The following is a 17593-nucleotide window of genomic DNA, read 5'->3' on the forward strand; positions in this document are numbered from 1 at the left end:
TTTCATCTCAGCATATACAAACTCTTAGTGCTACCAATATAAATATTAGTAATTTACCTACTATTCCTTTGAATTTCCCATATGCTCTTAATATACTCATCATAATTATCAGACAGGAAATTATATTTCTATACATGTATTTTTCAAAAGAGGTTTTTACAAATAATTTTACAATGGCAATTTAAACAAGTGTTTCCAAGAATATTTCAACATGCACTAATTGTCACTAAGTAACAAGAAAAGAGAAAAGGGAAAATATTTTCAGGCAGAAGAACCCTAACCAAGAATGCATTTTCAGGTAAGCTAAAAGACCTGGATTATTTGTAAATAATGTGACCGAAACAGTGTGACTCTAAACCATTTTTTTAGAGTAGAATGAACAGGAATTAGGAAATCTCTTCATGTATAAAATATAATCTCCTTTTATTCCTTTCTTAAGTGTAAAATTTGGAATTCTTTATTAATATGATTCCATAAAGTAAATTAATCATACTGTGTGATCATACAAAAGTTCTGCTTACGCTTTACAAACTGGATTATAAACACTGAAAAGCCACACAATATAGAATCACAACATTCTTAAAATAATTTAGCAGAATCTATCAAAAGATACAACAACCCAAGTAGTGTAACCAATTAAAATCCTATGAGTCAAGGTAGTTGGAAGTGGTTGTGAGGCAGGAGTTACAGCAAGTATAAGTAATGAACAGAGGCCATGTTGATTAATTCTATAAAAACAATTCAGAACAGAAAAGGTTACAGGGAGAACTGATTCTGCATAGCCACAGCTTACTCTGGCTTATTAAAATTATAAAAATCTGGCAAGAAACTTCAGACATAAAATTAGGTCAAATTCTAGAAAGGTTAAATATGACACTACTTTTCATTATGGACAGTGCCCAAACCAGAACCTAAGTCTTGTGTTCAAAGGCTCTTTGTTATCTCACCATGAAGACCCATTTACAATTTTCTCCAATGTTCACTGTTCCAATGTGAGGGAAGAAAAGACTAACTGGGCTAAAATAAATGATTAGAAGATAAATGGTTAGTTAACAAAAGCTGCTGCTATCACACTAGTTGCCTTCACAGCCTGGAGGGAACAAAACTTGTGGGTGGAAGGGAGAGAGGGAGGCTGGATATGTATTTGTGAAAGAAGCCTAAAGCTTATTCCTACTTAACTATGAACTACTGTGTATTCTGAGTCATTACATAATTTGATATTAAATTATTATCAAATGAATAAAGCAGATTTTCTTTGAAAAAATTAAATTCAAATGTAAGAGTTTTAAAAATCACTATTTAATAGCACTATCTTTAAAATTCACCTTCTTTTAAAAGCTCAGAAAGAAAACAGGAATATTACACCTCAACCATCCTTTCAGCATCCTTACATATTTCATAGGGGATGGATATTATTAACTAACTTAATAAATGAGAAAACAAGAATCTAACATTATAAGGACAGCAAGCTAATGACAAATTCAATAGAATTGGGGTCTCTGAGTACCCTGGGATTTTCATTTCTATTTTTTCTATACTCTAACCAACTTTGTCTACATTCCTGTGATGCTCTAGTACCCCGAATAGATCCTAAGACTTCAGATTTAGTCTTCCAGAAATAATATGTATAAAAGCAATCAACATTTTGTTTTATGGAATACTAGCTCTGAATCCAGCCATGAAGTCATAAATTGTGTTTTAGATAATCTAAGTTTTGACACAGATATACACACCAGAAAAATTATGTTCTGACACTAAAAGAATATATATATTTATTATAATAATATATATACATTATTTATAAGAATAAATATACATTTATATTATAAGCATGCTTTATTCTGAAAAATGTTCCCACTATTTCAACTGTCAAACCCAACATACGTTATTTTTAAAATTATAACCCCAATTTTTCAAACTCAGGTGTATCCAACCTGATTCCAATTAAATACAACATGTTAAACAGTTCATGTAACTATATGACCAACAGAAAAAAGGAAAAAAATTTTTGATCTTACCTGGTAGTTTCTTTTCTCAGATAATGTATGTCCATCAGTCCTCACCATAGAGTCGTGTCCTTTCCTCACAGTACTGGAGGCAATCAAATAGAACTGTCACTCAAGGGTCGTGTCACAGGAAGGACCGCCCACCAGTTCTCCCTCTAGAGTGGAATTATCCAAAAGCCGTCAAAATTACTAACATGTAAACATATGAACAGCAGCAAAAATATCCAATACGATACATAGAAAACAAAACCAAAAAGTACTCTTTTTATATCTTAATTGATCTTCCTCTTAACCATCCAGGGAGGGCTAGACTGGCAGACATTTTATTTGAGATAGAAGTTATTAAATATGAAAACCTTTCCCTTCCAATTAAAACTGTCTCCCAGACCTCACACATAGAAAGAAACTTACAGTGAATAAAAATGGAGTGGACAAAAAAGTTCAGCCCTGAATTGACACATTTTTTTTCCTTTTAAATAAACATCCTCCTGTTAGTCTCAGAAATGTTCAATTAATTCAGATTCAGTCATCTAATTTCAAATCCCTCCCCTCAAAATGCTTATTTATACAGCCGCTATTCATTCAGTTTATGAGGTTTATTCCTATGCCATAAGATGGGAATTCATCCTATAATGTTAGGATGATTAACAGATGCAAACCTAACTCAATATTCTATTAAAATTTACTCCAATGAAGAGTAGCAACACATGTCAACTTTCTGGAAGCCTTTGTCCTTCAATCCTCCAATTTCATGCATGCTCTAATAGAATGTGCTTTTTTACATTAGGGCAGAAAAATAATGGTGCTTATTTCTTAACCTGGACAGAGCTAAATAAGTCCAAAATGACTAGGCACTGTAAACTTCAGGTACAAAAAAAAAAAAAAAAAATCAATCACCGAAGCAGAGGTAATAGTCTCTAGAGATGCTAACTCAAGAACGTAAATTGAAAATGAAAGACCAAAAATTCAAAAGTAGTATCTACAAAGAATTTGTAAATAGTCGTTTTTAAGACTAAAGTCTTACTTTTACTTTTACCTAACTTTTAGTAAAATGTTTACCCCAGGAAAGTAGTAAGTTAGTATACCTACTGAACTAACAATAGTTGCTAACCACTAAAAATTATATTCAAATTTAGAGCAATTATTTAATATTAGACAAAATTTACTTTCAGAGAGGATAATAAAAACATCTAACTTAATTTCATAGGAAGTATGAATCAATTTTACTAAAACCAACAAACATGCACATACACATACACATGGATTACGTCTAAAAAGCAATCTAGTAAGAAGGTCAGAAAATGTTTCAAGGAAAACATTAAAAATTAATATTATTAGATTTAAATTTTAAAAAGAATTCATGTACTGAAAACCTACACTCCACCTCCTCTCTTATGCCTGATCACAAGTTAGCGGGTGCTATATACTTTTACTTAATTCTGACCATCTTGCATTGTAAATGTTTGGCTGAAATACTTCAGAGATGCCTGGCTCTATGGCAAAAATGTAAATGTGCATTACCAAATTTATATGTACTAGTGGAATTAAATACGTCTCTCTCAAAAGTAACAAAGGAGAAAGGTTTTTTAAAGCATAAGTATATTTACTGCTATAAATATAATCTAGCAAGGAATTAGGTTATTCATAAAGAAAAACTATCTACTGAATTAGATGTTCAAGAATCGTTAAGTGACATACATTTAGCTCCAACTTAAATGTTCATGACTGTCACAAAATGAGAACAAACCTATTTATTATGCATCCTCTAAACAACATTAACCCTGTTTTAATGTATTTTATAATATTAAGAGAGTTTAAAACAGTAATTGCTTTACTATTAACATGTTCATGACAAGTCTGAATTCAATGGACAGTAAGTGTAAAATTTCAGTTTTTTCTTAGAAAATAAGCATGTTTTCCTTCTTAAATAAGTTTAAGAATAAGTTTAAAGTCCATGCACTATCTTCCATTTGTACCAGTTTCATCAAAAGATATATTAGAAATCTAAAATCAGGCAAGGCTATTCTATTTTCAACAGCATAACATTATATATATATATGAGATAATTAGGACTTTATATGCTAAATAATATAATTAAAAATATTTAATCTGTACATTTACCAGACTAAAAAAATATTAACTTTGGAATACTATGGATTTAGTACAAAAGTAAAGCTTGTTTTGTTTCTTTTGTTTCCCCATCTTGGGATAACTTCAAGTATTTCATGGCTTAGGGTTTCAAACAACAGCCACTATAGGCATACCTCCAAGATACTGCAGGTTCAGTTCCAGATCACAGCAATAAAGCAAATACCACAATAAAGCAAGTCATACAAACTTTTTCGTTTCCCAACGCACAAAAGTTATGTTTACACTATACTGTAGTCTATTAAGTATACAATAGCATTATGTCTAAAAAAACAATGTACGTCCCTTAACTAAAAAACACTTTATTGTTAAAAAATGTTAACCGTCACTGGAGCCTCCAGTGAGTCATCACCTTTTTGCAATACTAACATCAAAGATCACCGATCACAGATCACCAAAACAAATATTAGAATAATGAAAAAGTCTGTAATATTTCAAGAGTTCCAAAATGTGATGGAGACGTGAAGTGAGCAAATGCTGTTGGAAAAACAACACCCACAGACCTGTCTGATGCAGGATTACCACAAACCTTCCATTTGTAAAAACACAATAGAATAATAAAGCACAATTAAGCAAAGTGCGGTTGTTAAGGGAACCACCGACAGAAACCGCCTGCCCTGGCCAGACACGACAGTAACCACTTGCTTGAGTTATCTTACAACAGGAGGTCCTGGTAAGGAACACAGAACTAACAAGCTACCACCAACCGGAAGAGTTCGGGAAAGGTCAAAAGGAGAGGAGACACCAGTCCATATGTCCTACCAACCTCCCAGAATCCTTCTCGCTGGAATCCATCTTGGCTGAACGACGCGTGCACCACCAGGAAGAACCCTGAGTCAGAATGATTGGCCAAAGACAACCCGGAAGCTAACCCCATCACCATAAAACCCAGAGACTGCGAGCCACGTGGTAGAGCAGTTCTCCTGGGTTCCCTTACCCTGCTGCTCTCCACATGGGCGCCCCTTCCCAATAAAGCCTCTTGCTTTGTCAACCCATGTGTCTCCTCCGACAATTCATTTCAGAGTGTTAGACAAGAGCCCACTCTTGGGCCCTGGAAGGGAAGGGGTCCCCCTTCCTGCAACACAATGAAACAAGATGTATGCCTGTATGTGTTCTAACCAATATAGGAATCAACATTCTATATTGAACAATAACTAAAAATCATTATCTCCTTTCAGTAAACAAAGGGAAAAAGAAATTAAGGCACTCTTATTTTCTTCTGGGTAAACATGAAAAGCTAACATTTGTCACCACTATCTTATATTAAACAAAGATGTTCAATAACAGATTGTGTTATTCCTAATACTCATCGTATTAGGAATGAAAGGACAGTGAATAGATAAAAAAGGCTGTGAATATATGTGTGACACAGAGAATATGTGAAAAAAAGAAAACATGAGAGAGAACATGCACCCTAGGTACCTAAATTTATTAAAGTTTATGCACTGCTTTTCCCACAAAGTCCTATAAATATTTAAAAACTCAGAAAAGACAAATATTTATAAAACTAAAATGAAATTTTCTATAAGGCAGGGATACCTTCCAAGACAGAAAAACAGAGACTGTATTTACCTTCCTACCTTAGACAACTAGAAAACTAGAAAAAAATGTATGAAACAATGATTTTCAGACATTGAACACCATCTCAGGACAGAGATCATCAAGAGAACAAAACAAAAGTAAGCTGTACTGCCTGTAGAGTTACAAGGCTGAAACACAGGGAGGGGGTTAGGCGATGGAACCCAACTGGAGCACAACAGTCTCACTGAGCTAAGGAAAAAGAGTTCAGAGCTAGGGGAAACACCAAGACAGCCAGAATTTGCAGGGCAAATGGGGAGAAGGAAGCTGCAAAGAGCTCCAAAGATATGGAGAGAGATTCCCCTCAAGGTTTTAGCTAAGTAATGATCTGTTCATGCATGTGAAAAAACTACTGAATCTGAAGAAAAAGCCTCTGAAAAGGAGTAGGCAGAACAATCCCCAGAGCTCATGTTCCCATCAATGAGAGTAGGACCTTTTAACACACAGGGTACTGAATAGAGTTCAGAAGGTAATGAAAACCTCAGTAATGAAACCAAATAAGCTTTAAACTGAAGTATGTTCTTGACCAGCACCAACAGAGCTTAAAACCAAGCCTCAAAAAGATCAAAAGAATTCTAAGTACCATAACTGTACCCCTAAACAAAGCCCAACAATATTTAAAACAATACAACAAAACCATCATTAAATAATGTAAAATTAAATGTTTGGCATCCAATCAGAAACACTAGCCATGCAAAGAAGCAGGAAATACAACCCATAACAAGGTGAAATATAATAAATGGAAATAAACCTGCAATTATACAGATGATAGAATTAGTGGCTTAAAGAGGTATTGTAAATGTATTCCATACATTCAAGCAAATAAAGAAAACTATGAACATAGTACCAGAAAGGTAAGGTATCCACCTGCCAATGCAGGGGACACAGGTTCCAGCCCTGGTCTGGGAAGATCCCACATGCCACGGAGCAACTAAGCCCATGCGCTACAACTACTTAGCCTATGCTCTAAGAGCCCGTGAGCCACAACTACTAAGCCCACGTGCCACAACTACTGAAGCCTGTGCACCTAGAGCCCATGCTCCGCAACAAGAGAAGCCACCGCAATAAGAAGCCCACGCACTGCAATGAAGAGTAGCCCCCTCTCGCCGCAACTAGAGAAAGCCCTGAGCAGCAACAAAGACCCAACTCAGCCAAAAATAAATAAATAATTATTTAAATTTTTAAAAAAATTAAAAGAAAAAAATTTCAAGGTATCAAAAATACCTAAGTTGGCAGAAAGAGGATTTTTTTTTATGGTGACAGAAAGGTTCTGTATCTTGCTTTTGGTGGTGGTGGTTATACGACTCTACACATGTGAAAAATACCACAGAATGATAAAAACATACAAAAAAGTGAATGCATGCAGAAAAGGGTAAAGTGAATTAATTTGCAGTCTAATAAGTTATACCGATTTCTGGTTTTGATAATGCACTACAGTTATGTAAGATGACATCACTGGAGGAAGATAGGTGATGGGCATATGGGACCTCCTTGTACTATTTTTGCATCTTATGAATTTATAATTATTTGAAAGTTAAAACATTTTTTAAAGGCTCAAACTGATCATCTAGAGATAAAAATTCAATATCTCTAATTAAACATGCATTGGATAGGATTAACAGCAGATTAGATACTCCAAAAGAAAAGCTTAATGAATTGAAGACATAGCAACAGAAAAAACTCCAAAATTAAACACTGTGAGAAAAGAGCCTACAAAAAAAAAAAAAAAGGAACCATGGGACAATGAACAGTGAGATATCATCACTAGGGACAGTGAACTGTTGGGCGATATCAAGCAGTCTAAAATTAATGTAATTAGTATCCCAGAAAGAGTAAAAGAGCAGGAGGACAGGGAAAAAAGGCCAAACTTTCCCTAAATTTGTTGAGAACTATAAACTCACAGATCCAATAACTTCAACAACCTCTAAGGAGAACAAAAAAACACACTTCATCATTTGACAGTCAAACTACTGAGAAACAGTGATAGAGAAATCATAAAGCAGCCAGAAGGGGAAAAAAGAATACATAGAGAAAAAGAGAGAGAAATGATGGCAGACTTGTCACCAAAAACAATGCAAATCAGGGGAGAGGTAATCAAGTTTTTTTCTGGCCTTGAGGGGTGTGGGATCTCAGTTCCCAGACCAGGAGGGATTGAACCCTGGGCCATGGCAGTGAAAGCCCAGAATACGAACTTGTAGGCCATCAGGGAACTCCCCTCAACATTTTTAAACTATAGAAAAAAATTATAAAAAACTATTAACCAAGAATTCTAAATCTAGCTAAAATATCTTTAAAAAATGAAAGCAAATACATTTGGAAGGGTTTGGCAGTTTTTTATAAAGTTAAACATAGGCTTAACATACAACCCAGTAATTGTGCCCCTAGGTATTTACCAAAGTGTACTGAAAACTTACGCTCATACCAACACCTATACGTGAATGTTTATACCATGGAAGATGTTCTTCAAAAGGTGAATGGATAAATAAAACAACACATCTACACAACAGAATTCTATTCAACAATTAAAAAAAAACCAAGCTATTAATTTATGCAACATGGATGAATCTTAAATGCACTTGCTAAGGCAAAGAATCCAGACCAAAAAGGCCATATAGTGTTTCCATTCATGACATTCTGGAAAGGCAAAACTGTAGAGAGAGAAAATAGATCAATGGTTGCCAGGGAACTGGAGGAGTGACTGACTACAAAGGGGACACAGAGGGAACTTTAAAGAGACTGAATTATTCTATATGGTACTGGAGTGGACACAGATGCTATGCATGTCCCGAAATCCATAGAACTTCACAACATGAAGAGTAAAGCTGAATGTATGCAAATCTTAAAAATCAACTAGGAGGTTAGAAATACAGAACTGGCAAAAGAGTAACTGTATTACAAATGTATGACACAGCCACACTGAAGGGGGTATGGAAAATGGTGCTGGCCTAAATAACTTTGGAAGATGGTATTGTGACTGGTAACTGTAACAGAAAAAAAGAACTCTATATAAACACTGTGTTCTGGTTGGTAAAGTGATTCCTTACAAGGCTATGGATTAGTAATGCTGAAACAACTATACATGTCTACTGAAGATAAACAATAAGTAAAATAGATGGTGGTTGGTGGGAGCCAGATTTCCCACTTCAGGAAAGTTACAGGTAAGCAAGGATGAAAGGCTAGAACGAACTATGTGGTACCTCTATTGGTATCAGTTTGTTCTCAACTACAAAACACTTTAAATATGGTAACCATTCAGATTATTAGAGAATGGATCATTTCACTGGTATGTTGTATGTTGCTTGAAAACAAAAATTTATAAAATGCTAAGTGATTAACAGGTATGTCAAAATTATATTTTAAAAGACAGGCTTGATGAAGTAATATTTAAAAGATTTTTAAACAATGTAAACAAAGCTAATGTTTTAATGCCTCCAAATTGTATTGAATATTTGCAAATAACTAAGTCAAAAAACTTTAAACTTTTTAACAGACTGGTAACAGAATTAAATTTCAAGAACGCAAAGTAATTCATGTAACACATGTATCACTAGTGTCTACTCATGCAATAACTTCTCTCAAATTCAAGATACTTTTAGAATAAAGTTACTGAATATACCAGTATAAATGATAAAAGAATAAACATTTTATACCTTTTCTGCTGAAAACCCGTGAAATAGATTTAGTCATGCTATCAGCTTAAAATCTGACAAGAAGCCAGTAAGAGGGAAAATAGAAACCAAATCTTAATTAATATAAGATAAGCAGGCTTATTCATCCTAGGTGTTTCCCTAAATCAGAGGCTAATAAAAATTCAGCACCTAATATTATCTAAACAAATGGTAACTGAACCCCAATTTTTCTTTCAAAAAAAGACTTCTCAAAATAAGAGATTAATGAGTAACATTTCTAGAAAATACTTAATTGGAGAGAAAAAAATTAACTTTATTCTCCAAATTCTATTAAATTTTGGATGTCATCAGCATACAAAAATATACACCTTGAATGGAACAATAACCAGAAAATCTGAATTCTAGTTAGTATTAGCCTGATCAGTTTCTCCTCTCTGGCTTCAGTTTCTTAATCTGTAAAATAAAGTGATCAATTTAGATGAATTTTTTTAATGTGTGCAGCTCCAAAATTTTATACTTTAAATGTTTTGTGTCAAAGTAATCCATTTAGGAAAGTGGACAATTACAGTTGATTTTTTTCCATGTTTTCTTTTCCTCCCACTTTATTGCTCAATAGTACTTTAAAACATGGCCCAAATATTTTGGAGGTTGGGAATGGTATCTAAATAAAAGATTTTAGGGACTTCCCTGGTGGTCCAGGGGTTAAGACTTCGCCTTCCAATGCAGGGGGTGAGGTTCAAACCCTGGTCAGGGAGCTAAGATCCCACATGCCTCAGGGCCAAAAAACCAAAACATAGAACAGAAACAATATTGTAACAAATTCAATAAAGACTTAAAAAAAAAAAAAAGTCCACATCAAAAAAAAAAAGATTTTAATTTGGTAGTCTTTACCAAACTCAACTTTAAGCTACAATGTGAATTTGTCAGGTTAAGAGAGTTGAACCCGTTGGGCAGGTTTTATTTTCTGATATAGAGGACATTATATTCCAAGTTGGCTATTAATTAAAACACACTACCAAATGTGACCAATTTCACTAGAGCTCAATAAAAGCTGAAGTAAATGCACTTAACATCATCTTTAAAACCTTAGGGTTTCTCAAATTCCAGAACCATGTTAAGCAACATTTTCTTGTTAGTAGGTAGGCTGCAGTTACAAGTATTTTATGAACTATTTTCTGAACTAATTTTTGGTTCGATCACATAGATAAATGTTTGCAAAATTCTGAGTTGATGACTTATGTTACATATAAGAAACGTGGGCAGACAAAATAAAAATAAATAAAACTCAGGAATTTCTGTTTTATACCAAACTTAGTCTGGGAAAAATGCCACATCAACTAAAAATAGTTTTTCTGAATGTTTTAATAATACATGTTTCAAGAGTCTATGATTAACATGTAAAATGAAAAGTTGCCTACATTTACAAAGGAAAACAAATAAAAATAAATCAACACTATGCTTTTGAAATCAATTTACTCTCTGTTTGTCATAATTTAATGTTTTGTAGCTTAATTTTATGTGTCTTCTATTTTCTGTACTGGTAGCGTTCCTGATGCACGATTTCTTACATATCTGTGTAGTTCTGTCACATGTTATTTCAAGGAGGCTTCTAGGTACCTGACACATGGAATTTACTGTGAGTAATAGACAGTAGATCTATCTGTCTAAAAGGCCCAGCATCTCGAACCATAATTCAAAAAGAGTCATGTACCAAAATGTTCATTGCAGCTCTATTTACAATAGCCTGGATATGGAAGCAACCTAAGTGTCCATCATCGGATGAATGGATAAAGAAGATGTGGCACATATATACAATGGAATATTACCCAGCTATAAAAAGAAACGAAATTGAGTTATTTGTAGTGAGGTGGATGCACCTAGAGTCTGTCATACAGAGTGAAGTCAGAAAGAGAAAAACAAATACCGTATGCTAACACATATATATGGAATCTAAGAAAAAAAAAGGTCATGCAGAACGTAGGGGTAAGACGGGAAAAAGACACAGACCTACTAGAGAATGGACTTGAGGATACGGGGAGGGGGAAGGGTAAGCTGTGACAAAGCGAGAGAGTGGCATGGACATATATACACTACGAAACGTAAAATAGATAGCTAGTGGGAAGCAGCCGCATAGCATAGGGAGATCAGCTCTGTGCTTTGTGACCACCTAGAGGGGTGGGATAGGGAGGGTGGGAGGGAGGGAGATGCAAGAGGGAACACATGTATAACTGATTCACTTTGTTATAAAGCAGAAACTAACACACCATTGTAAAGCAATTATACTCCAATAAAGATGTTAAAAAAAAGAAAAAGAAAAAAGAAATAAAATAAAAGGCCAAGCATCTCAAGACAGAAAATTTCTACTACCAAGTCTAAAAAGTTCCAAGTAAAATGAAATACAGGGCTTCCCTGGTGGCACAGTGGTTGAGAGTCCGCCTGCCGATGCAGGGGACACGGGTTCGTGTCCTGGTCTGGGAAGATCCCACATGCCGCGGAGCGGCTGGGCCCGTGAGCCATGGCCACTGAGCCTGTGCTCCGCAACGGCAGAGGCCGCAACAGTGAGAGGCCCGCGTACCGCAAAAATAAAAAAAATAAAAAAATAAAATAAAATAAAATAAAATAAAATAAAATAAAGCTTAAGGCCTTCCCTAGTGGTGTAGTGGTTAAGAATCCACCTGCCAATGTAGGGGACATGGGTTCGAGCCCCGGTCCAGGAAGATCCCACATGCCGCGGAGCAACTAAGCCCATGCACCACAACTACTGAGCCTGCACTATAGAGCCCGCAAGCCACAACTACTGAGCCCGTGTGCCACAACTACTGAAGCCCAAGTGCCTAGAGCCTATGCTCCGCAACAAGAGAAGCCACCGCAATGAGAAGCCTGCACACCGCAACGAAGACCCAACGCAGCCAAAAACAGATAAATAAAATTAAAAAAGATAATAAAGCTTAAGTAAAAAGGAGAAAAGAATAATTACACCCCTCCATTTAAAGAAGATAACATAGTGAACACTAACTAAGTAGACATTCTCCCAACTTCTCAAAGTTTACTTTTTGTAAAACACAAAGGGGCAACTTCTGGTACACTGTTCCTGGCGTGAAAGTCAAGGGAATAGCCACAGATGCTCTGCAAAGCACTGACACATGACTGTTTAGGGCACTAACACAGAGGGGAAGAGGCAATAGGCATATTTATAGAGGACAGAAATAGGCTAAAGGATTTACACTGTTTTTAATCATAGGATGCACATCAGAATCACCGAAGGTTTTTTTTTTTAAGAAATATTAATGTCCCCTCCCTTGCCCCTACTTTAATTAATTTGTCAGGGATGGAACCTGGTCAGCAGGTGCTTTTTAAAGTGCTCCAGGGCTTCCTTGGTGGCGCAGTGGTTGAGAGTCCGCCTGCCGATGCAGGGTACACGAGTTCGTGCCCCGGTCCGGGAGGATCCCACATGCCGCGGAGCGGCTGGGCCCGTGAGCCATGGCCGCTGAGCCTGCGCTCCGCAACGGGAGAGGCCGCAACAGTGAGAGGCCCGCGTACCGCAAAAAAAAGAAAGGCTTAAAGTGCTCCAGGTGATTCAAATGTACAGCCAAGATTAAGGCTGTCGGGTTAAGACTTTATAAGAAAGTGAAATTCAAAAATGTTTTCATCTCAGTGTAAGTACTAAGCAAAAAGAAACATTATATAAATTGAAGGTAGTATATAAGAGACCGTACAGTTCCTATGCATGCCAATGCACCCTTTCCTTGCCTCTTACTGTACCTCTGAGAAATAATGCTGGGCCTTAAACATTAATTTTTACACTGTTTTTTAAGCACAAGATTTCTTTTGTTGAAATACATACACTGTAAGTGCAGAAGCAGATAATCAGAAGAAGTAGATTACAGTAAAACTTCCTTATTACAAGAAATTTCTAGTAAAAAAAGTTCCTCTAATATATTCAATACTTAGGTTTTAAAAATATGTCCACTATCTTAACATTTCTTCCTAGAAATGTAATATTAACTATCATTTGCCAAGCATTAGTCACTGTGCACTACTTCATGTATAATTTCTTTCAACCCTCAAAATAATTCTATAAGGTAGATATTACTGTCCCTTTTTTACAGATGAGAAAACAAACTCTAACAATAAGGAAATAACACAAGGTCAAGAGGTAGTTAACTAAGCTGGAAGTAACAGGGCCAGAATTTGAGCTCCTGTTCACTTAACTTGAATTCAATCTTTACATACATATATGTATATGTATATATACACATGCACACACATATCTCATACCAATTATGGTTTCATGAAGAAAATGTGATATATATATTTCTTCATGAAACCGTAATTGGTAATAAATATCATAGATGTATCATATACATATATCATATCAATTATGGTTTCAAAAAAAATGAAATCATTTCTGGAAATTCCAGCTGTCAAATAATACATCTATTCAGAAGTCTCACTATTCTTCTATAAGAAGGAAATCAGCAATGGGGTGACAAGTAACAGACATTAATCAGCTGGAGATTCAAAGTTCAGAAAGACCCCTATCAGGAAATAAAGTACCCACAATATCCTTTCACACTGAGCTTTAGACCCTAAGCAGAGAAAAAACAGGCACTGTGTCACAAGGCGAACAGCGAAATTGTTTTGTTAAAGTTTTAAGGCTACCAGATTACTATCGTCAACCAAGGTCTCTGTGTCTATCCCAGTCACAGAAATGAATACATTCAATGTACCTTATCTTTATACAATTCTGTAAGAAGGAAACTTCAAAATTCCTTAAAGAAGTCCAGTTTCTACATCCTTCTGAATTTTTGCATGTTTTCTACTTTTTAAATTGTCTCTCTACAGCAGACACTCCTGGTTGACTCCCTAACAGTCCAGTCCTTCTCCCTGTGACTGCCATAGTTGTTCAGTGGTTCAAGCTTTCCCACATGACTTAAGAGGAAATGTTGATTGATTTAAGTAAATATGATAATGCTACCCAACCACCCCCATGCCCCTGTCAGTAAATGATTTGTGTAAGGGCATTTGAACCAACTCTGGCCAGTGAGATACTAGGAGAAAGAGGAGAGGAGAAATCTGATTGCAGGATTTTAGGAAAGGAGAGAGAGACAGCCCCCTTTGTTCCCCTAGATGTTGTTATATCAGACTATCACATTTAGAACTACCTACTATAGCCATCTTTCAACCGCAAGAGAGCTAGCTTGGGGAATTCCCTAGCGGTCCAGTGGTTAGGACTCTGCGCTCTCACTGCCGAGGGCCCAGGGTTCAATCCCTGGTCAGGGAACTAAGATCCCACAAGCCGCACGTGTGGCCAAAACAAACAAACTAAATCTGTGGAGAGTTAGCTTAAGGAGAATCTCACACTCTAATAATGGCAGAACAGAAAGATGAAAAGAATTTGGCTCTGGCCTTAATCACTTAGCTGTTGCATTAACCAACACACAAATGACCATTCCTCCAGAGACACGAGAAAATAAATTTTAGTCAGTCGAACCAAAAGCTTCCTAAACCTTTAGGCTTATCCACACCTAATCCTTTAGTAATTTTTAAACCATTTTATGTAAAGTCTTTCCAAGGCATCTACCTCACTTTTCCAAAGCATATACAAACAGCTTAAACAATAGTTCTTTCTATACTCATATTTCATTAGCTTAGATCATACTTAAACTAAAAATTGTATTAACACCGGCATAAAAACAGCTGATTCTTAGGGTACATGAGTAAGCTAGAGTAGTTCACTAGCTGTAAGTGCTCAGAATACTCTGGAACTACAGGAATTGAAAGCAATGGTTTAAGAGCATGTCACTTCAGTGGAGGCTTATTAATAAGGACACACATCACCAACACACCTCTGCATGTGACAGATTCTGTATATAACAAACATATATTCTTCCTCTATGGGAGGTGGGGTGGTGGTGCGGGGGAGGCAGTTAAAAAGTCCTACAAAAAAGCCTAGCACATATGTTTCCAGGAGAGAAGATTAGAGTAAACCTGGAGTCAAAGAAGTAGGAGTATGAGTCTACTCAGTCTCAACTCCGGCCAGGTAGCACTGTAATAAGAGAACACAAACTATAAAGAACCTTTACAACCTTTAGTTGTTTTACTGCTAATGAATTAAGAATAATGACAAAACCCCACAATTCAAAAATTTCAGGCAATACAGACAAAATGTACTATTTGCTTAATATGCATAACAGCCAAGTTCCATTTTATCATACATCCTATTAAGAATAACTATAGTAGTGTGCCATTGATAAGAGGTATTTGTATTCCCTTTTAAGAAATACTAGCTAGACAAATTATTTCAAGTAGAAATTTACCAGACATTCTGGAACAATTATTCAGTATTAAAACAGCCAAATATCCTTGATACTAATAATCATATTCTTTTCTAACTTCCTACCAAAATTATTTAAGGAACTTTACTATATCCCAGGTAGTAAATAGACTCAATTAGAAATGCCCATAAGAAACAAAGAACAAGAGAATTTATTTCTGTAATAAAAACTCCATTTGTACAGACCCTAGGGTCAGAAACCATGTTTCCAAATTATTCTCCACAGAGTTATAAAGCAATGAATAACACAAAGTTACAGTAACATTCACATCTTTAATAGTAACATTCATTCATTGAGAAATGTATTTAATATTTATTAAACACAATTTACACAGTAGACACTAAATTAAATGTCTTCGCAGACTGGGACTTCCCTGGGGGTGCAGTGGTTAAGAATCTGCCTGCCATGCAGGGGACACGGGTTCGAGCCCTGGTCCAGGAAGATCCCACATGCCACAGAGCAACTAAGCCTGTGCGCCACAACTACTGAGCCTGTGCTCTAGAGCCCGCGAGCCACAACTACTGAAGCACGTGCACCTAGAGCCCGAGCTCTGCAACAAGAGAAGCTACTGCAATGAGAAGCCCGCGCACCGCAACCAAGAGTAGCCCCCACTCTCCGCAACTAGAGAAACCCCACGCGCAGCAACGAAGACCCAACGCAGCCATAAATAAATAAATTGATAAAAAAAGAAAATGTCTTGCCAGACTGACAAGAAGAGGACGTTTTAACCTATGTTCTAAAAATATTCAGTTTGGGCTTCCTTGGTGGCGCGGTGGTTGAGAGTCCACCTGCCAGTGCAGGGGACACGGCTTCGTGCCCCGGTCCAGGAAGATCCCGCGTGCTGCGGAGCAGCTGGGCCCGTGAGCCATGGCCGCTGAGCCTGCGCGTCTGGAGCCTGTGCTCCGCAACGGGAGAGGCCACAACAGTGAGAGGCCTGCGTACCGCAAAAAAATAAATAAATAAAAATATTCAGTTTGTTGGGAATTCCCTGGCAGTCCAGTGGTTAGGACTTGGCACTTTCACTGCAATGGCCCAGCTTCAATCTCTGGTGGGAGAACTAAGATCCTGCAAGCCATGCGGTGCGGCCAAAAAAAAAAATAAAAATAAAAAATTCAGAGTTCGTTGATCGAACACAGAGGGTATGAACTTGGATGGAAAAAAGTTACATCCTTATTCTACTAACCTCTAATTGAAATTTGGTATATCTTTAATTAAAAATGTAAGTAATACGGAGGTGGTGGTGGTGGGATGAACTGGGAGGTTGGGATTGACATATATACACTAATATGTATGAAATAGATAACTAACAAGAACCTGAGGTATAAAAAATAAATAAAATTCAAACATTCAAAAAAAAAGTAAGTGATAATCATCAAAAAGACCACAAATAAAGGACACGGAGAAAAGGGAAATCTTGTAGTCTGTTGGTGGGAATGTAAATTGGACAGCCACTGTGGAAAACAGTATGGATATTCCTCAGAAAACTAAAAACAGAACTACCAATGATCCAGCAATTCCATTCCTGGGTATTTATCTGAAGAAAATAAAAACACTAATTTGAATAGATACACACACACCCATGTTTATAGCAGCATTACTTACAATAACCAAGATAAGGAAGCAACCAAAGTGTCCATCAACAGATGAATGGATAAAGTACAAGTGGTGTGTACACACACACACACACACACACACACACACACACACACACACACACACACACACACACACACACACCAGAATACTACTCAGCCATAAAAAAGGATGAAATGTTGCTACTGGCGACAACATGAAAAATGAACCTGGAGGGTATTATGCTTAGTGAAATAAGTCAGACAGAGAAAGACAAATGCTGTATGTTATCACTTATTGTGGAATCTAAAAATAAAACAAA

The 17593-nt window shown here is 36.3% G+C and overlaps 1 protein-coding gene across 8 annotated transcripts in view; it reads right to left on the reverse strand.

The window, feature by feature from the left end:
• The window catches only part of CNOT2 (CCR4-NOT transcription complex subunit 2), a 111301-nt gene that overhangs the window by 67365 nt on the left and 26343 nt on the right, over positions 1-17593 (reverse strand). For 4 of the 8 annotated variants that reach the window (XM_060165362.1, XM_060165363.1, XM_060165361.1 and 1 more), the window contains exon 2: positions 2019-2091. In XM_060165362.1, coding sequence (XP_060021345.1) covers positions 2019-2091 — 73 coding nt within the window. Of the gene's footprint in view, positions 1-2018; positions 2162-17199; positions 17211-17593 lie in introns of those variants that run through there. The other 4 variants (XM_060165364.1, XM_060165365.1, XM_060165367.1 and 1 more) reach the window with 2 other exon arrangements.

Source organism: Lagenorhynchus albirostris, chromosome 11 (genome assembly GCF_949774975.1).
Source record: "Lagenorhynchus albirostris chromosome 11, mLagAlb1.1, whole genome shotgun sequence".
Taxonomy (NCBI): domain Eukaryota; kingdom Metazoa; phylum Chordata; class Mammalia; order Artiodactyla; family Delphinidae; genus Lagenorhynchus; species Lagenorhynchus albirostris.